Source organism: Hemibagrus wyckioides, linkage group LG18 (assembly GCF_019097595.1).
Source record: "Hemibagrus wyckioides isolate EC202008001 linkage group LG18, SWU_Hwy_1.0, whole genome shotgun sequence".
NCBI classification, from domain to species: domain Eukaryota; kingdom Metazoa; phylum Chordata; class Actinopteri; order Siluriformes; family Bagridae; genus Hemibagrus; species Hemibagrus wyckioides.
The window spans coordinates 13,536,693-13,558,558 of record NC_080727.1 but is presented as its reverse complement, the minus strand read 5'-3'; the positions used below and the strand labels follow the sequence as shown (position 1 = coordinate 13,558,558).

General features: G+C 38.4%; 1 protein-coding gene across 2 annotated transcripts in view; it reads left to right on the top strand.

The window, feature by feature from the left end:
* Positions 1-2,538: 2,538 nt before the first annotated feature.
* rai14 (retinoic acid induced 14) overlaps positions 2,539-21,866 on the top strand; it is a 69,686-nt gene continuing 50,358 nt past the window's right edge. For both annotated transcript variants that reach the window (XM_058415842.1, XM_058415841.1), the window contains exons 1-2: positions 2,539-2,767; positions 6,269-6,340. In XM_058415842.1, the coding sequence (XP_058271825.1) occupies positions 6,305-6,340 (36 nt within the window). In that variant the 5' untranslated portion in view covers positions 2,539-2,767; positions 6,269-6,304. The remainder of the gene's footprint in view (positions 2,768-6,268; positions 6,341-21,866) is intronic.

Here is a 21,866-nt window from a genome sequence, read left to right as displayed (position 1 = left end):
AGTTTTTGGAGTGGTAAGTTCACAAGCCAGTGGATATCCCAAAGACCTACTGGAAGTCTAGCACTGTTGGTGGTTTCAAATTTCTAATGGAGAATCAGTAATCTCTACGTCTGACTGGTGAACCCAAACCCAGTATCGCAAGAGCTATTGGAGAACCAAAAGCACATTCCCAAACTCCATTCTCTAAGCACTTTTGAGAACCCATACCCAGTTCCTGAAGTCCTGTTAAAAAAACCAAAGCCCTATTGGAGGTTTTATTAACCACAAACCAGTTCCCAAAGCTCTGTTCAAAGCCTGACCCCAAAAACCCTTCTGGAGGACCCACAACCCAGTCGCAAAGCCTGGTTCTGAAAACCTTGTTGGATGTTCCGAAGTTCTATTAAAGGTTTCAAATATCTGATCTCAGAGCTCAATTATAGGTTCCAAATGCCTTGCTCCAAAGCTGTACTGGATATCCCGAATCCCCTGTGATCCTCATGGCCTTTGACAATTGTGAAATATAAAGATGGATGACTTCCGCATGGCTTCCTCAAGAGGTTATCCATCTATCTAAACATTAAACAGCACCAGAGAAGATAAGAGGAAGGAAGAGACATGGCCCAGAAAGCATTACTGAAATGTCACAGTAGATATGACAGGACAATTCACTTTTATAACTTTCATGAAAGCTCCTTTGATCAATTTCCATGCTTGGTTACACTTGCGAATAACACTGTGTGTAAATATCAGACATCGCATGAGGCTAGGAAGGCTGAGATGTTTAGTGAGGTTTGGCTATTATCTATTACATGGTGCTATTTGAGATCTGTCATAGAGGATATAGAATTGTTAAACACAAAGTTAATTATCTCTAGTGGAAGACAGTGCTGTTTCAGTCCTTATTTAGTCCTATTTCAGTCCTTTTTTTATTGTACATTATACTGGATTTCAGTAAATAACTAGTAAATTGATATTTATATATCGATGGCCACCCTGAGATGGACTGGTGATCTGTCCAGGGTGTACCCCTGCCTTTCGCCCTATGTGCTCTGGGATAGGCTCCAGCAGACCCCTGTGACCCTAATTAGGAATAAAACAGGTATAGACAATGGATGGATGGATGGATGGATATCGATGGCCATTAACTTACATTTCATTTACTAGCTGACGGATTCCCAGGACAGCACAGAGGGCAGTGATTGAGACCATGGGGAGATTTTGCTTATTATAGTTGCCCTTGTGCTGTAAATTCACTAACTATATCAGCCAAAGTGCAGGAGATCCATTTAGTTAGAGAGGTGGAAATAACCTTTCCCATAGTTATTTTTTATTTATAGTTATTACCCTTTTTGACTGTCAGTAAGCCTCAACAGATGTCTCCTATAAATAACATACAATAAGCTTGGACACTAATGTGCTCTGTGGGTGGAAAGTCCAGAAACTTTTATGAACTACTATGACTACATATGTACATTTTTTTAATGTTTATGAAACGTACAGGGGGGGTATGTGGAATTTATTTGACCAGTTAAAGGGTCTGCAAAAGTTTGGACTTCGCACTAGATTATCAGCGTGCATGTAACATTGCACTCTGTTCCCATATCCACCTTGCGGCGCACTTTGCAAACACACACTGCTTCTGGTTTTTATCGCAGCAGATTCTTTGAGCAGGTCGAGTTCATGCACCCCAGCAGGTGTCCAGCTACGGCGCATGCGCACTTCACTTTTCACCCGTCCTGCTGCTTCATGTAACTGGAGGCATGTGTGATCCTATCGGTACTTGTTGCCTGTAGTTTTATGCTGGAGGCGATTTCTGATCATCTTACAGCAATAAAGTAGACAAGATAGCACGATATATTTGCGGCATTGTTTTATTGTGCCTTATATAAGAAAGTTTGATAAGGTGGAACAAATCGGGGAAAATCCAAACTTTTAGAAAATAGGAAGAAGCTTACTGGTAGCATGTAGACTGCCCTAGACAATAAACAACGACAACAACAAAAATAACAATTTGACTTTCAATAATTTGAAGTATGACGAATAGAAAAATCGGGGAGTGAGTAAAGAACTGCAGCTTTTATACAAAGTCTAATACAAAGTGCAAAGAATGCATACGTGTATAATTTTGTGTCCTGATTCTTAGCACCAAAAGGGATCATTTATAGCATTATCTAAAGAGGAAAGGCACGTGCCAATGTGTCCACTCAAGGAGACTAGTTACAAAAACATTGTCTTATTTCATTGTAAATACTATTTCAAGATAAGTGAAGTGATTGGTCTTCAGTCAAGAATATGTGTAAAAAGTGTACATGGTTTGCAACTAAAACGAACAAACAAACGCGTATATGTAAGCTATAAATAAATGAAATGTTTTGACTGTTATATTTTTAGCCGACTATTCAGTCTACAAACGTGCGCGCGAGGTCAGGGCGCGGGTGACGTCACAGGTCGAATCCCAAACGTGCACGCAAGTGCCCTGGGCGCACAAGGCATGATTTTCGTGCACTACATAGAGCACTCTTACAAGGATCAAGGAGCCATTTTGGGACGTGACCGCTTTCTCTGTGCAAGAGGGAAACAATGAGAGGCGACGGTGCTCCCATTCCGGCCATTTGAATGGGCTGAGCTGTGGGTTAGGATCAGCTGCGTGTCTACATATTTTCATAGTAATAATTGTTAGCATCATAGTAATACTAATACATTAAAGCAGACAGTGCCTTATGAAGCTGTGTGTCTCATCGGAGCGTGTTTGCAACAAAACCGTCCAAGTTCAACTTTTGTAAAGCGGGTGAGTGTCCGGGATCTGGAAACAACACACCGTGTTCACTGTTGCGCGAAATCTGATTAGTTGCTGGTCACCATGTAACATCCTGTCCACTGGAAACTCGTCTGAATGACCAGCATGCTTTTTAATCTACTTTCTTTTGAATGGTGTCATTTGGAGCAGAGTGTTAGACTTGTTAAGGAGCGCTCGTGCTTGGAAACACGGTTGTTTGCTTTGCTTATCTGCAGGCTAGCCGAGGAAACTTCACTCTCCCACTCCTGCATTAGGAATACCAATCAGCTCATGTGTGTTTTAATGTGCATGCTTCTCTAAGAACTTATCCACATGCACTAATTGTGCAAACGATGCGTTCGACCAAGTTTCTTTTTTAACATGTCTTTTTAACTTTTTTTTCTATATAGGTTTTGTGCAGTAGAATGTTCAGATTGTAGATACAGAGTCGTAGGGAAACTTCTTTTTTTGCCCCCAAAAGTAAGTAGAAGTTGCTAGATGACGTCATATAGGTCCAATTCGCACTGATTGTTGCATAGCGAAAATGTGCCATGAATGAGGAAGTTGTTGTTTTTTTATGCTGCTTAAGATAGAATAGAACAATATAGCTGTCAGAATACAGAATGATGGATCACATCTTGTTGAATGTTGGGAATGTGTCACTTTCATTACTTCTTAATATCACCGTATTGAGTTGCTGGGGTAATCTGTTCCTTATCGGGGATGTGGGTGCTTGGTGGTTAATGTGTTGGCCTACTGATCAGAAGGTTGTGAGTTCATTGCCCAGGTCCACCAAGCTGCTACTGCTGGGCCCTTCAGCAAGGCCCTGAACCGTCAATTACTCAGTTGTATAAAATGAGATGAATTATAAGTTGCTCTGGTCTGCCAAGTGCCAGAAATGTAAATTGATTGGTTGAAGGTGATCATTATTAATGATTCCTTATTTGGAACAATGGTGATCATTGGTCACTGGTCGTTGTCAAAGATGATCAGTGATTGGTTGTTGGGAACAAATGTGATCAGTAATTGGTCATTGACAAACATGTGATCAGTGATTGGTCAGTGTCAAATTAAGGTGATCAGTGATTGGTCATTGGCAAACAAATGTAATCATTGGTTATTGGCAAACAAAGATGATTAGTGATTAGTCATTGGGAACAAGCGTGATCAGTGATTAGTCATTGACAAACAAAGGTGCTCAGTGATTGGGCACTGACAAACAGGTGATCAGTGATTGGTTGTTAGGAACAAAAGTGCTCACTGATTGGTCTTTGACAAAGTTGATCACTGATGGGTCATTTGACAAAAAAGTGATCAGTAATTGGTTGTTGGGAACAAAGGGAACCAGTGATTGGTCATTGTCAAACAAAGGCGATCAGTGATTGGTCATTGACAAACAAAGGTGCTCAGTGATTGGGCACTGACAAACAGGTGATCAGTGATTTGGTTGTTAGGAACAAAAGTGCTCACTGATTGGTCTTTGACAAAGTTGATCACTGATGGGTCATTTGACAAAAAAGTGATCAGTAATTGGTTGTTGGGAACAAAGGGAACCAGTGATTGGTCATTGTCAAACAAAGGCGATCAGTGATTGGTCATTGGCAAACAAAGGCGATCAGTGATTGGTCATTGGCAAACAAAGGCGATCAGTGATTGGTCATTGGCAAACAAAGGCGATCACTGATTGGTCATTGGCAAACAAAGGCGATCACTGATTGGTCATTGGCAAACAAAGGCGATCACTGATTGGTCATTGGCAAACAAAGGCGATCACTGATTGGTCATTGGCAAACAAAGGCGATCAGTGATTGGTCATTGGCAAACAAAGGCGATCAGTGATTGGTCATTGGCAAACAAAGGCGATCAGTGATTGGTCATTGGCAAACAAAGGCGATCAGTGATTGGTCATTGGCAAACAAAGGCGATCAGTGATTGGTCATTGGCAAACAAAGGCGATCAGTGATTGGTCATTGGCAAACAAAGGCGATCAGTGATTGGTCATTGGCAAACAAAGGCGATCAGTGATTGGTCATTGGCAAACAAAGGCGATCAGTGATTGGTCATTGGCAAACAAAGGCGATCAGTGATTGGTCATTGGCAAACAAAGGCGATCAGTGATTGGTCATTGGCAAACAAAGGCGATCAGTGATTGGTCATTGGCAAACAAAGGCGATCAGTGATTGGTCATTGGCAAACAAAGGCGATCAGTGATTGGTCATTGGCAAACAAAGGCGATCAGTGATTGGTCATTGGCAAACAAAGGTGACCAGTGATTGGTCATTGACAAAGGCGATCAGTGAAGTGCAACTTAGTCAGGCTTTACACACTCCTCTGAACTTGCTAAAGTCTATTCAAAAGGATACTAGTTTTGTCACTAAGCCTTTAAATTTTTATTTTTTAATGAAGTTTATGAAGGTGCATAAAATTTACCAAATTTTTTATTTTATTTTAGTAAAATAGTATTTTATTTTATTTTAGTAAACGAGCCATGAGCAGGGAAGGCACATTCAGAATATCTGAGCTGTTCCCTGGTGCAAAATGAGCAATGATCGCCACTTAATGACATCACAGTATTACCTTTCACTGCACAAGACTAATAAACATTTCTGAGAATGCATTTAATAAGAGAATTTGAATAACAAGGCTGTTTTCAAACCTGGCAGCTGCCTCCCAGTTTAAAGAATGTTAATGTTTTCCTGTTGTTTGCATTAGCAAGGATAAATATTAAAATCTGGACTAATTACAATGATCTAATCAGGGTAAATATATGAATAGTTTATTACACTTCAATATATTATGCCAACAGGGAATCATTAATGCTTACCTAACCATGCTTATTCATATGCAAATTGTGTTTGTATTTAGTTAATTGGGGAAGATATTCCTAATTAGAATGTTAAAGAAATAAGCAAGCAAACATGGCACCACATGAAGAAATCCAAGCAGTTTATTAAGCCCAGGGGACTAGTAGGAATTTTCAGCCCTCTCATAGGTCAGTGCACAGGCCACTCAATCCAAATCATTTCCATTCCCTAGAGCCTTCTTAACCTCACTGTATAGTCAGCATTTTTGGAAGCGCATCACTGATTAAAATTTGTACTTGAAATCACGAAGAGTCTCATGATTTCCTTTTGATGCCACAGTGTGTTCATAAAACCTTATTTATGCATCTAGGGGTTCAAGTTTTTAAGTTTCATAGAAACTTAAAATCTTGAATCTTGTAGTTTTCTGCTTTTGAAACCGAATTTTCATGTTAATATGTTAAATAGAAATTTTAATGAAAAAACACTTAACTTAAAAACACATACACTATGTAAAAGTCCACAAATACACACACACACACACACATTGTGTGTCAATGTAGAATAGTTTTAGAGAATCCTGATGCTTCCTGTCTCTAAATAAAATGCAGTCAGCTGTAATTAATCCGCTCCATCGAAGGTTAATTTGTGTTGCTGTACTTGGTTTTTGGATGCCAGAATGCCAATAAACAAACTTTGGATTTATTTTCAGACCTGTCTGGACTAGTTGGAATCTGCATGGACTAACATGAAAAGCCTTAAAGCGAAGTTCAGGAAAACTGATGTAAGTATGACATGAGTGTGTGTGTGTGAGAGAGAGAGAGAGAGAGAGAAAGAGAAGGAAATCAGAAAGGTGGTAACTGTTGAATTCTAAGCTTTTTTATTTAAAGCATTGTATCTTGATATCTGCTAGTGTTTTGAGTGTGTAATTGGATGTAATTAATGCTTTTAGAGGTCTTGGGGATATTCTTGCACCTCTGATTGGTTTACTACAAAAAGAAAAAAGAAGTAAAACTGTATTTGATGTAATACATTTGCATATTATATATTTGACACACTTCAATTTTACAATAAATCATGGTACACTTGGATGAGCAAGTGTGAGGGATTGCATTGAAATTTTGGACTTGAGACATGGCCAAAATGACCATTAATGCAAAAGCTCAAAAATGATTTTATTAAATGGTTTCCAAGTAAGATTCCATGGAACTTCCTTTTTCAGACACGTGCTTGCTTTCTTTCTTTTCTTTTCACGTTTTCCTTTGGACCTCTAACTAACGGAGAAATCCTTTTTGTAAGGTTCTTCTCTCTTTACATCTACACATTCTACCTCTCTATTTTCCCCTCTTTTCTGAAGTTAATCAGCGTTTTCTGTTCTGAAGACTTTTCCATGACTTCACCTTTGCCTAATACAGAGTGCTGACACTGGAGACTCCTTCCATAAATGTTAAATAAATTTCCCTGATCAGCAATTCTTTTTAAAGAACATGCAACAAACAGTATGTGGGTTATTAGACTCAGGTTTTGTTGCAATAAAAGTGATAATATATTTAAAAGAGAGCATTAATACAGTATACAGCTGTGATCAGCTGCTGTACTACTGTCCGAGCTGCTGTTCAAAAAAAAATGAATCAACACCATCTGACCAATCAGAATCCAGAATTCAGCTGCGTTGATATTCAGCAAGCACTAATTGTTATTGTGGGCATTAGACAAAAATGATGGCAGTGGTGTTGTGTACTCGTGTGCGACTGTCCCATGTGGAGTCGAGACCTTCTTTTGGAAGTTTGAAAAAACCAAAAATGAATGTTTTGAAATTACCAAAAATTTTGGATATTTTGGTAGAAGTAATTAATTCCTGTTCAAATCCTTAAAATCTGTGCTGGAAGGAAGCCTTACTTGGAATATTTTAGAAATTGTGAGCTATAATTTGAGCATAATCTGTGATTTTTCTGATATGGAAATGAAATATTGACAAATAAATAATAATAAAGAGGCGCTGTGAATTTGACACTCCTTTATCCGGATGAAGAGTGGCTGTTAAAGTCTGTGTAAAACAAAATGCAGCCTATACCAGTTTACTGGTTGTGACTGGGAGTGTCTTTGCAACACAGGGAATTTTTTGTCTTCCAACAAAAGGGAGAAAAGAATCTGAAAGGAAGTGACTTGTTTCCACCGCGGATGATTCAGCCGTTATTTCAGTGACCATAATGATGCGTCATCACACACCACAGTGACTGCAGGGGAATTTGCCCGGCTCCAGTTTAAACGCATAATAATGTTGGTTTTGGCCTACCAGTCCGTCGCCGGTTAGGCTTGGTCACAATGTAAAGATTGTGGCAGCGTTCTGTGTGTGATTAACAAACCACAGCATTCAATAAAAAAGTGAATCCTGGATAAGAATCAGCCTCTGGTGTTAGCAGTGTGGCTTAGACATGCGACTAGTAAAGATCCAAAGAAAAATTTACTCTTACTTTCAGTTTCCGTTTCATCCTGGCCAGGGATGTGGTGCCTTTCCTGGGAACACTGGCTGTGAAACGGGAATGCACTCTGGAGGGGATGCCAGACCATTGTGGGGCAATATACTCACACATTCTAACACTCATCATGCCTCAGTCCACTTACTGGTATGTTTTTGGGAGGTGGGAGGAACCCCAGAGAACCCACACTGGCACTGGGAGAAGATGCTCAGAAACTCCAGACAGACAGTAACCTGAGCTCAGGTTCAAGTCATGGATTTATGAAGCTATGAGGCAGGGCTTAACACAAACTCTCTTATACCACGCTGCTGGATTCTGACAGGTCAAAAGCTCAGACAGCAGCACAGGTTAATATTATCGCGCTTATTCTTATTTCTCATTAACAGAGCATTGTATTATGGATGTATATAATCTTATCCATATAATCTAAGTTTAATTAACAGAGTAAAAATTATATGGCATAGTGGTTTGCATGTGTCCCTCACACCCCAGGGCCTTTGGTTTCCTGCCCCCAGTCCAGAAATATACATTGTAGGCTGAGTGGCATCTATAAAGTGTGTGTGTGATTGTACCCTGTGATGGGTTGTGATCCCGTCCTGGGTGTCCCCCTGTCTTGAGTCTCCTGGGATAGGCTCCAGGTTCCCTGTGACCCAGTGTAGGATAAGCACTAGATGAGACATCTTCCAACATTAATCTTTGATTCGCAGCTGCATTACTGTCACAGCTACTCTCATAGAAAATTCATCATCAGCTTCTGACCAATCAGAATCCAGTATTAACCAGAGCACCAATCAGCAGTGCTGTTCTTTTTTTTTTTTTTTTAAACCAGTGTCATTTTACTCATTTATCAGTATCCGAAGTATTACTTAAAATCATTAAGGCTGATTGAACAAGTAGAAAATCTCAGTCTTAGGATTATTTAAACCAGCTGTTGTCTTGCTGGCGCTTTCCTTTTAAAGATCTCAGGTTATATCCCAGGAGTATTACCTTTTCTTTTATTTGTTGCGAATCGTTCCAAACAGGCTCGAGTTTACCCGAGCAGCAGCTGGAATTAATATGGAAGCGTAACATGGTAAACCCTCCACGGATAGTCTGAGCTAATTTATTTGAGCTGGGCGGTTAAAGGAGGTCGAGACGCGGAGACGCTGGGACGCTCCTAGAGAAAGCCTCTGTCTTTGATTTCTTCGAGAGTGCTGCCAGTTTAAAAGCCTCATTCCTGCAGCGTGCGGCTCAGGGCACGGTTTGGAAAAAGAACAGTGATGAGACAGAGAAAGAAAATATCCTGTGGGTTTTGTTCGGGGAGGGTTTTGTGTAAGCTCAAAATTGTTGTGGAATTTCTTTTTGGGCCAAACATTCGTTCTTTGGGCAAAACAGGAGATCAGTGAAGCCAGTACAAATAATGAGAGCAGCCAGATGCCAAGTCGATCCTGTAATGCTGGTTTTATACACATTAGATGCAGGCTACAGAATGTCTGTATTGTTATTACTACAGCTTTAAGAGCGCTTTCATGACGTCGCTTGGCTCCGGTTCCGCCGGACCCCTTTTCCAGCATCTCGGCCCCTTCACGGATTTATGGGTTTAAACGAACGCACTTAAAAAAGAAAAAGGTGTGGTGCAAAATTAAGGGGTAAAAGGGGGTGTAAAAGGGGGTGAAAAATGCATTGTGAAATATAAACAAAGAAGCTCTGATTGCTGGAATCTCCATAGCTGCGGTTGTAACCTGAATGACGGGTTTATATTAACGCGCTCGTTCTGATAGCTTATCATTTCCATAATAACTGCTCATTCACTGGAACGCGTTTGCGTAATAAACACTGAGTATGTGTTTTTGTTTAACAAGGAAACGCACACACTCATTCATATGGTGAAAATTTCTGTCAGCAGATTTATTTAACACTTCAGGAAAGAGTCTGGAGATAAGAAAGTATGTGGCTGGAGAGGAAAGTTTTCTTATAGCTCCTATTAAGATCTGCAACTATACAAACAGATAAAAAGTACAATGCACTGTTCATTAATCAGCTTCTCTGTGATTTTACTGTTGTGGACAAACATGCTTCATTTAGCTGTAGCCTTTTTCAAAAATCTGTAAAGCAACCTGTGGAGTTTTGTTCTTTTTTCCCCCTAAATCTACTTGAATTGGCACATTTGCAGGCACAGGATTCTTCCTGTAAACTTACTTCCAGTGTACTCGCGTTCGAGACACGCAAATCGTAGAGGGCTTTGGCTGAATCTGCAGAATATCTGTGTTAATTTTGATTCATTTTAAGCTCCTCATAATATAATGTATTTTGCTTGTTCATTTTATTATACTATACATAGAGTTTGGTGTAAACAAATGAAAACTCAGTAATATGTCAAGGTTTTCTATCAGCAGATTTATTTAACATTTGAGTCTGGAGATAAGAAAGTGTGAGGGAATGTTAGTTTACAGCTGCTATAAAGCAAGAACAGGAACTAACTTTGCATGGTGCACAGCATTGTGTAGCAATGTTAACTTAAAAGTGACTATAAATACACCGATCAGGCATAACATTATGAACAGTGAGGTGACGTGAATAACACTGATTATCTCCTCATCGTGGCACCTGTTAGTGGGTGGGATATATTAGGCAGCAAGTGAACATTTTGTCCTCAAAGTTGATGTGTTAGAAGCAGGAAAAATGGGCAAGTGTAAGGATTTGAGCGAGTTTGACAAGGGCCAGATTGTGATGGTTGGATGACTGGATCAGAGCATCTCCAAAACTGCAGCTCTTGTAGGGTGTTCCTGGTCTGCAGTGGTCAGTATCTATCAAAAGTGGTCCAAGGAAGAAACAGTGGTGAACCTGAGACAGGGTCATGGCTGACCAAGGCTCACTTATGCACATGGGCAAAGGCTGGCCCGTGTGGTCCGATCCAACAGACGAAATTGCTGAAGAGGTTAATGCTGGTTCTGATAGAAAGGTGTCACAGTGCATGACTGGTCAGGTTGGACAAGCTCAATATTAGGCAGGTGGTCATAATGTTATGCCTGGTCAATGTAGATAAAAGAGTATAGCCATGCTGTTCTAGGAAAATAATCTTCAGGGTGATAACAATAACTCTGACCATCATAAACTCCATGTTGTGCTTTTTTGCTTTTGTGTATTTCCTGCTTTTATGTTTTTAATTACAGTAGTGTTCATGACTTAAAGTACAAAATTCTACATTGCACATCATTATATAGCAAGAACAAAGAACAAACACAAAAGATTTAATCCTCTATCACAGCACCAGTGAGACACGAAATAAACAATTCTCCATCATGACTCTTTTTAAAAGCATTTGCATCATTAGGGTTATAAATCAAAACACTGACTTTATTTATTATTATAATTATTATTATTGTTATATTTTGTGCATGAAGTATAGTTTCAGTGAAGTTGCAATAACAAAATTAAACATGCATCTGATGAAGTCTTATTCATTAACAACAAAACAACTGTTTGGTTTTGGTTAATTTATTCTGACAAAGTGAATAAACACGGCCTCCAGATGTGCAGTAAATAAAGCTGTATTGCGGCGTGCACTAGCAGTGCGTGAAACATTTGGTTTAGATCACCGTAAAGCTACAACAAAAAGGATTTTTTGTTGGAAAGAAATTTTGACTTGGTGAATATTGACTTGATGTAGGGAAAAAGTTGTCATTAATCAGATCAATAGCGCTTACAAAAAGTGAGAGGTAGTGAGCATTTATGTCATATAGCAGCTGTGATGGATCATATGGCTTTATATTCCAGCTGTTCAGCTACGTGGTGACTGGCAGGAGCTGCAGCCAATCAGAACATAAAGAGCAGGGGAAAATAGGATGTTGAATATACTGTATACATTCATTTTTGGTTTTTTCAAACTTCCAAAAGAAGGTCTCGACTCCACATGGGACAGTCGCACACGAGTACACAACACCACTGCCATCATTTTTGTCTAATGCCCACAATAACAATTAGTGCTTGCTGAATATCAACGCAGCTGAATTCTGGATTCTGATTGGTCAGATGGTGTTGATTCATTTTTTTTTGAACAGCAGCTCGGACAGTAGTACAGCAGCTGATCACAGCTGTATACTGTATTAATGCTCTCTTTTAAATATATTATCACTTTTAATCACTGTTGGAGAGGATTAGAATCTAGTGTGAGACTTTTTAATTTTATTTATTTGTATTTTTTATGTTAGTAGGGAAAGTAGGGAGTAGTAGGGAGTATGAGTCCAAATATTTGCACTTTTTATTTTATTTTATTTTTGTTTTTAATTTAATTTCATTTTATTGCCTTCACCAATTCCAGAGTCCTCTCTGCTGACTCTCTTTTTAATTAATTTATTTGTATTATTTTGTTAGTAGGGATATATCAGAGTAGGAGTCCAAATATTTTGACATTTAATTACTTTTTTTTAATTAATTCATTCATTTAAATTATTTTTTATTTCATTTTAATTAATTAATTTCCTTCACCAATTCCAGAGTCCTCTCTGCTGCATTTCCTGAGGTACATTTACTAGGATGTTGTATATACTGTAAGAGAGAAATAAAATCTGGCATGAGAGTTTTTAATAATTTATTTGTATTTTCTTGTTAGTAGATATATATCAGAATATGATTCCTAATATTTGGAGTTTTTATTTTATTTTATAAATTTTAATTTTATTTTATTTTAATGGCTTCACCAATTCCAGAAGTCTCTTTGTGGCATTTCTTTAGGAGCTACTGGCAACACTGCACTTTGATTTTTAATCTGTTTTGGCAACTCCAGCATTCATTTATAAGTTATGAGTCTTTGAATATTTTTTTCAGAGATATTAACTATTTAATATTTAATAATTCATGGAATAAGCCTACTTTTGAGAAAAAAGCCAAATCCCTTGCTGAAAAGCAGCCTCCTCTCAGCCCAGTGATCTAAAAACTTTCATTTACTTATTACTGAGATTTTTATTTGCTGAACTGTCATGAAGACGGTCATGCTTACAAGACGGTCTGTGAGGAAACCTGCTCGCAATCCAAAAAATAAAAAGGTCACTTTTGCGCCATGGTGCTTCTCGAGTATTCGTCATTAATTAAGCCTGTTTGTTTCACCTGTAGAAATCTGCCATCTGTAATTATCAGACACCGTGAATAATTGTGCATAATTATGTTAATTTTGTTTCTTCATAATGATATAGAATGAGTGTCATAGCTTGCAAACCCTTTTGCTTTGCAGTTCCAGGTTGCACAATCGTGACATCTTGGTTGATGATATATAATTTTCAATAAAGATCACAAAGTACAGCTTAGTGATTTGGCTTTGACTATTAATCAGGACAGGATCCACTTTCCACAGGATTGACAGGTGGCCATGAAAAGTGTGTGTGTGTCTGCGTTAGTCATGTCAGAATGATCGTATTTTGGAGTTGAACACACACGAACACCAGCATGAAGTCGTAATTACGAGTGCAGGAAACACTGGATTTTCTTTAAGAGCTGAATTTCCGAGTGTGGGAGTCGTATCATTAAGAAAACATGGTGGAATCAATACAGTGGATCTGTAGTTGAGGATAAATTTGTCGAAATTGAAAGCTGACTCATCTCAGAAGTTGATTTCAGTATATTTTAAAAATAAGCAATTGGTTAACATTTCAGCACCTGTCACAGAGAAATGGTGTGATTATGATATGATGTGTAATATTATAGACAGTTTACAGCTGCTTCGTAAATTGCTTAAAAATAGTACAAAAAGGCTGAACACACCTAATATGCATTCTTTGTTCTTCATTTACTAGAAGCAGAGTTTTAAAAACTTGCAGTTTCTTTGTAGTAAATAAGGTGACTTGATCGCACCTGATGTCGTAATTAAGACTTCCCAACAACATGGAGATACGAATTTCCCAGGAAGACTTGAACGCACCGTTGGGCAGCTTGTCTCATTCCACATTAATTAGATAATTCTAAATGAAGCTCATTAACAAGCTAATCTTAGTCAGCTTCCATGGAGAAGAAGAGCAGGTTTCATTTCACTTCAGAAAATTGTTTCTGTACAGCTGTAATTAAACGATGTTACGTTTTTCACTCCGCTGGAGTTCCTTCTTTGTCAAAGATGGTGACTGGGTTTGTCTAGAACAGCATGCTGGGAAAGAAGTGGTGTTTTTCCACTCAGCGAGCACTGAGGATTTTTTTTTTTCCACATCTAGCCTGCGTTTGATGCTAGTAATGTTCTGAAATTGGTGTGTAGATGTTTGCTCAGATGCCACTTTTATTGTCCTGAGGATTTTGTAGTTTCTTTTCTTTATCACTTCACAAAGTCTGCAGTCTGCTTCAGTTTAATCATTAAGCAGGAAACACTGCCAGTTTGCTGCCATTTCCTGACGTCTGTTTATAGGGAGGTAGCATATGTTAGCTTTACGTTATGTAATATCTGCTATCAAATGCTGATATCAGGCATCTTTTATGATTGTGAATACATGAGCTGAGTATCAGGAAGCTTCCCTTAGAGTCAGAGAGATTATCCCTGTTGGGGAATTTGTATCTTTAGCTAGCTGTTAAGCCGATCCTGCTCATGGCTAACTGGGTGTATTGGGAATTGTGTATTTTTGCATTTAAAAGTGAACTCTGTTTAGTTCAGACATGACATTTATCTGTTCTCTGAAAGGTTTTAGATAACATTCAAATTAAACTAGAAAGTTCTTCTTCTCCCTCTTCTTCTTCTTCATATTATTGTTTGTAGCTAAAGTTCAATCTTTGATAGGATTGTAAGAGTCGAATTATTATTAAATAAACATTCATGCGTTTATTTCTATTGTCATGACCGATCATCATGACACTTCCAAGTGCTCGTGTTGTTGTTCCTATCCCTCATCAGAACTGTATAAAGGAAATGAGCATCCTAAAAAACAGAGAGAGCAAGCAGACGAGTGACAAAAACACACAGGATGACATTTAAATATCCGAAGGCTCGTCCTGTACTCACAGAATACCGAGATGACATTAGAAGGGGAAAAAAGTGTGTTCATGGGAGGAAATGGGAGGATGTAACCTTTCTCATAGTTCCCTGTCTTAATCGACTGTCAAGTTCTCTTAAGGTTAAAATGTATTGGTGAACCAGTTGTTTTATATAAATACTTTTTGCCTACGGAATAAAGAGTTTATTCTTTTCAGACTGTGACTCCAGATTCCAAAGGGTGCACAAACTTTCTCACAGCCCTCTATCACATTTCATGTGCATGTAAAATGTAGCATCCTGAGTGTATGTTTGGTTTGGAATATGAGCCGTGTTGATTTTGCTGCACTCGAACTCCTGCGTGGGTCACGCGTAAGAGTGGTGTTGACATGTCTGACAGAAAGCCTGAGAACCTCGCTTCCAGCACAGGACCTGTGTTTTTACATAAAGCTCACACACCAAAGATTAATGCGCTTATATGAGTGCCGTATTAACAAATCCCGCAATGTTTGAAATACAAGAAAGGCATGAAATAAAACAATCATATGCAGCTGAAATGAACGATCAGATGTCTGGCGTCTCGATCAGCTCCCCAGTTCACTAATCAGGGAACTGATCAGGGAGTCGGATGTTTTAATAGCTGTTCGCTCCCATGATGCATTGCAAAAATCCGGGAGTATCAGTGCTTGCTATGTTCCTTTACTGGAAATGTGACCCATTTTCTGAAGAAAAATCTCTCAGCCAACTTCATGTACATATGTAAGCAGCTTTATCTTTGTTGTGGCTCTCAAATAATTAGCGATTTTTCTCTTTAGCTGATGTTCGATATACAGTTTGGTTAAATCTGGCAACCTGATTAAGCTAACAAATTTATATGATGTATAAAAGTTGAATAGTTTATGTTTGGGTGATGAGGAATTTGCCAGAAATGTCCCCAGAAATTCAGCCTTCAGTGTCCTAATGTTAAGTCTGAGCATGTCCTGCATAAAACCTGCGCCAAAATCAAATATCCGAATGAGATGATCCGCTGTACCGACTCCGAACAGGGAGAACAACAACAGCAGTGTTCTAGTGGATGCCTCATGTCCATGGTGCTCTAATTCACCACCTAGAGGAGCTAGGATGCTGACTGAGACACGCCCAAGTTTTAGAGATACACCTATTAAGACTATCTGATACTCTAAAGAGCACTTTTGATTGATGGGCCATAATTTGACGGAGCGACAGCATACACCGTCACAGAGTCAGGGTTCATCTTCCAAATACACAATTACATAGTAGCTCTGCTCGCTAGGGTAGATTTTGCTGCCTAGATTAGATTTATCATGCGGTAAACTTATACTCAATAGGTTTTCTTGCTCGTTAGGACAGTTTCCGCTTGATTAGCTTCGTTTGTTCGTTATTTTGTGCAGAAGAGAGTAAATTGCAAGGGTTTGACTGATGAGTCATGTGATTTGGTGAGGGACCCTAACTCGGCTCTGCCCACTTTCCAACAAAAGGGGAGAAATTGTGTTTGTGTAGAAATCTGAGAAAAGTAGTGATGGAAGATTAAGCTAATTATTAATGTGTTTTAAAGTGAAATATATGATCAGATGTTTAAGTGAGCATGATTATTGTGTGGTTCTAAACCTACTTCATTTGGTTCCTTCAGTTTTCTTTGTGTTGTGTGTATGTGTGTGTGAGAACATTGTGTCAGGGATTTGCCAGGAATGCCACAGATGCTGCTTGAACTATTTAACTGCGTCTCTTAAGCCTAATAGTTGACGGACAGCTGAATATAACCCTCGGGTCATTAAACCCTGCCTCATTAATTAGGATGTTTTTTCTCCTTCCTGATCTTCCTGGCCTGTGCCCTGGGAATGTCTGATCGTTTCCAGCCTTTCATCCGAGTGCACGTCTCTTCTCATTTGGAGTGCAATCAAGCCGAAAGCAATTAATTAGCGTCCATGCTTTAAAGCCTGTGAGACTCTGTGCGGTTCCTCTTCTTGGAATCTGCGAAATTCTTTTTAAGTCCTAACTTCATTGTTGTTCATGGATAATGGATTCGTAAAGCATTAGTGGAATGTGGAGGAGATCCTCCAGATGTTTGCTTCAACATATGAAGCAAATAAAACAATATGTTTGGGGGAAAAAAAGGTCGGTTTTACTGCGGTAACAATGTCCTAGTCTTAAAGGGGAGACATCAGTGAAGTAAAATAATGTGCTTGTAAAACCAAAATGAACTCATGTCTTTTGTTTAGAGTTCTGTTTGTTATTAAAGAAGTTGAAGATGGATGATGTGGCAAAAAAAATGTCATGATTATTTCTTATTAAAAAGTCATGCATCATACTATTTATTTTTATCCATTTATAGCTACATTTTGAATCAATTCAATTTTATTCATGTAGAACTTTTAACCGTGTCCAAAAGCAACTTTAATAAAATATATAAATTCAGAGATACACCGATCAGGCATAACATTGTGAGCACTGAGAAGTGGAGTGAATAACACTGATTATCTCCATCATGGCACCTGTTAGTGGGTGGGATATATTTGGCAGCAAGTGGACATGTTAGTCCTCAAAGTTGATGTGTTAGAAGCATGAGATCAGGAGAATGTGGGTTCTGATAGAAAGGTGTCAGAATACACAGTGCATGATGGGTCAGGGCTGTTTTTTCAGCAATTTGTCAACACAATATTAGGCAAGTGGTCATAATGTTATGCCTGATCGCTGTATATAAATTCTAACATTTAAATTTATCCCTAATGAGCAAGCCAGATATAACTCCCTGAAATGATATGAGCAAGAAACCTTGAGAGGAACCAGACTCAAAAGGTAACAAAAGATAGTGTGATGAAATAATCCATCAATAAAAAGTTAGTTCTCTCTTATTTCTTGATAGCAGATATAAACAGTTTCTCCACCATTAGCTTCTACTTTCTTCTCTCTTTTGAAGTTAATAAGAAATAAATGCACTTGTAACGTTACCTAGAACCCGGCACTAGTATAGTAAACCCGTCTATCCTGAAGACTTTCCAGCATCAGAACATATGTTTACAGCTTTACCTCTGACACTGGAGACTCCTTCCTTAACTGCTAAATAAAGGAAACCTCACTGCATACACAATCAGTGTTTAATAGAGTGTCCCGATGACAACGTATGAAAAAGTTCATTAATATAAAGCTGTGATTGGCAGCTGCACTACTGTCAGAGCTGCTGTTATAAAACCCCAACCAACACTTAATCAGAATGCAGCAGAGCTGAGGTTTAAGCAGGCTATAAGACGCTGAATCACATCTTGCCTCACACTCTGCGCTCAGCAGTCCAATGTGACGCTAATCCTCTTTATCCCTTGTCCTGGATTGACGCCTTTCACTGAGCTGACCTTAAAGAGGGCAAGGCCCTGAGAGTGCCTGTGCTCTTCCCCCCAGTGATATGGGCATCAGAAATAGTAACTTTCTTATTGACAGGACCAGGTGTGAATAAATTGGTATAAAGACCTGACAGCGTGGAAATATATTCCTGTAAATAGCATCAGCAGTAGCGTTAGTGCTGAAGCATATTTATACCTTTATGTAAGAAGGTGAAGTGGTGTTACGCTCACTGGCTCATGCTAATCGTTTGGTTACTGCCAGTTAAACGTCATCTCTTATATTAGGATGAGTGGCCAAGTTAGTTTGGAGTTAGTTAATAAAAGTTAGTTAATAAAACGTGTAATTCAAATTCGTTATTAGCATATTTGGCCAAATGTTTTAAAAAATGGTCATTATATGTATATTATCGATTATGAATGTGCTATCTTACTAAAAGTGACAGTTATATGCCACTAGTGAATGGAAACTAGTAGACACCAATTAGCATGATTCCTAATGTTAAGTCGTGGCTGCTAGCTTTTTAATGTTTGGTTTAGCAATTCATTTAATTAAGGAACACAACTGCTACAGCTGCAATGCCTCCAAGTAAATACCCACCAATTAACGTTACGTTATGCAAATCGCTGACCATTTGTTTGCGCTCATCGTTATTCACATCACCATGTTTGCCCAAACCACCAAAAAAGCAAACAAAACCAAATTTACAAATGCAGCTTCCTCACCCTTCTCAAGCTGTCTTCAAAATTCCCAGAAAATTACCAAACCAAGAAAAATGCCTGCAGATGTTCTAGTGGTGCTCATTAGAACGTACCGTCTGGTGGTCCTCCTGTGCAGAAGGTCCCGCAGCTGGACAAGCCTCGCAAATTAATTCCATGACCTGGAGCCCAGGCCTGAGGCAACCAATCAGAATGAAGCAGATCAGAAGAGCGCTGTGAGGAGACCAGATTTATACTGATGCAGATTGAGGCGAGGTTGCAGCTTATAATTCCCTATTTACAAATAGGAAAAAACACCAAAAACGCCCCGCCAGTGTGAAATTTCACCTTATCAGCATGGGGTGGTTTAAACAACCACCAGCTTTTGCTGTGTTTACAGAGTGAAATCAAGTCAACATGGCTGCATACACTGCGAAGTGAAATAAGTTTACTACAAAACAATGTTTTGAGAAGGTATTCATTAACATTAGCGTTATCACTGATATTAACTAGCTAGCTAGCTTGTTGCTAAGCTACTCATTAATGTATGCTGCACTTGCTGAACTGTCCAAAATGTTGCATGATGTTTAAAGGTCACTACAGTAGAAGGCCACACTGTAAGCTTTGATGTGCTTTGACAGAGGCAGCAAAAGACAGGCTTTAATGGAAGCATGCATGTTTTCTTCCATGTCCCACGTATAACATATCGAGGTGCCTTTTCTCTGAAGCGTGTGTAACACAGACGTTGATTGTTCATTTTCTAAAATGATTGTTAACGTTCTTTTATTTATGAATCGTAGCCCCATCATGGGACTCATAAATGAACACATTGACTTGCTCTACACTCTCAAAGGTTCTTCGTGTGCCTATCTGGTGGCGCTTTCAAAGGATCTACAACAAAGCTTTCAATAAACTTGTGATACTTTCTGATGAGGAAAAAAAACAAAGAAGCTCTAATTCATCACTGATTTTAAGAACTTAAGTGACAAAAGTCAACACTTTATTTATTGTAGTTTACTGGGATTCATATAGAAATACGCATTTTATTAAATGTGACTGCTAGTGAAAGACGACTGTTGAATGGAAACTGGTAGACCGACACCAGTGAGCAGGATCTCATGTGCATCATGCTAACTGGTGGCTACTGGCTTTTGTTTGTTGTTTGCCATGTAGAGCATGTTTGCTTTGGTTTGGTTTGGTTGTACGCTTACAGATCCAGATTGTAAATGAAAATGAGTTCTACCTCTTGTGTGTGAATGATTCGGTCTGTATAAACACTTCCACACTATATACACAGCTAAGAAATTTTAGGGAATCACTGGGTTTCCCATTCAGAGAGGTTTTAATGCAAACAGAGGAATATAAGAACCTATAAGTCAAAAAAAAGTGTTAAAGAATTCACATTTTATTTGTAATACACACAGCCTTACACAACGCCATGTACTGAAATGCTTTTTGACTGAGTGTGTCATAAAAAGCTTAATGAAACAATGCAATAAAAATAGATTTATCTGCACAAGCTTGAATTCATATAGAAACATTTTTTTTCTAGGCGTTAAGAAGACATTATTTTGCATTATATGAAATAATTTGGATCACACTCACACAGCACAAAGAGTAGGATTGTCAATAGTGACGTTTTATAACAAGGATGTAGTCAGGTCTCCAGAAATTTAGTTGTCACTGTCTGTGTGTTTACACAATTGATTGACCACCTAGGGAACTACAGCCAGTGCCAACATATTATCGAATCAAAGCACCTTAAATAGATAAACAACACACCTATAATAAAATAATTTTATAATTTAATACAATAGTAAGTTATGTTCTAGAAATTACATCATTAGGATTTTTTTTGTTTTCACATTTGTTTCGAAGTCCTTGAAAAAACCCACCTTCGTAAAATCCACCCTCTGAAAGTTTTTGTTCCCAAAAAAGTATCCATCCATCCAGCTTTTCTTTTTTTACACCCCAGATTAGATTAGACTGTTCATAAAACCAGCCAGGATCAGGCACCTTATCAGCTTTTTAAACTAAAGTCTGAATAATAAATTAATTTTTAAGCAGTAATCGTTTTTACAGTGTGTCCTTATGGGGATTTTGATGGATATGACAACCAAATTCTTGCCGTGATCTTGTTTTTGTTCCTTAGAGGAAAAAATGGCCACAAATTTGTTCCTTGGGGTAAAAATGGCCACAAATCTCCACAGCCACAGTCCAAAATCTACTGGAATGCCTTCTTAAGGATAATGCCCATGGGTTTGGAATGGAATATTCGGCACTCAAGTGTTCAGATATTTTTGCCTATATATAAAGTAAAAAGTAATGATGCAGAACAAGATGCTGAAAAGTAAGAGATGCATCATCGCTGTTTCTGAAACTTGTTTGTCCTTCATTCAGATGGATTCAAACCTGGACGCTGGGTGATTTAAGGGAATATAGCACTTTTATATAGAATTCTTAATTCTGCTATATTCTTAATAGAAAATACACAATTTCATGCACTGAGTCATTTCAACATAATGTTTAGGAGACCTTTGCATTCTCAGTAGTGATAGGGTGCGATCCTAAACACACAAACCAAGCATTTTATTAATTGATTTTATTGTGTCCAGTTTTAGGAAAACTTGAACAGCATTTATTTTAAAAGTCTTGAAGAAAAATGCATTCTTTTCATGACTGACCAATTCATTGCTTACTTTATTATTTTTTTAGTGTGCTGCTGTTTAAAAAATAAAAATTTAAGACTGTTGAAATGAAAACACATTTTATTCATGAGTTCTCAGATTCCTCCCTGACTCACACACCCTCCTGATGAGACGCACTTCATGCTCTGGTTTTAACGCTGCTGTATGA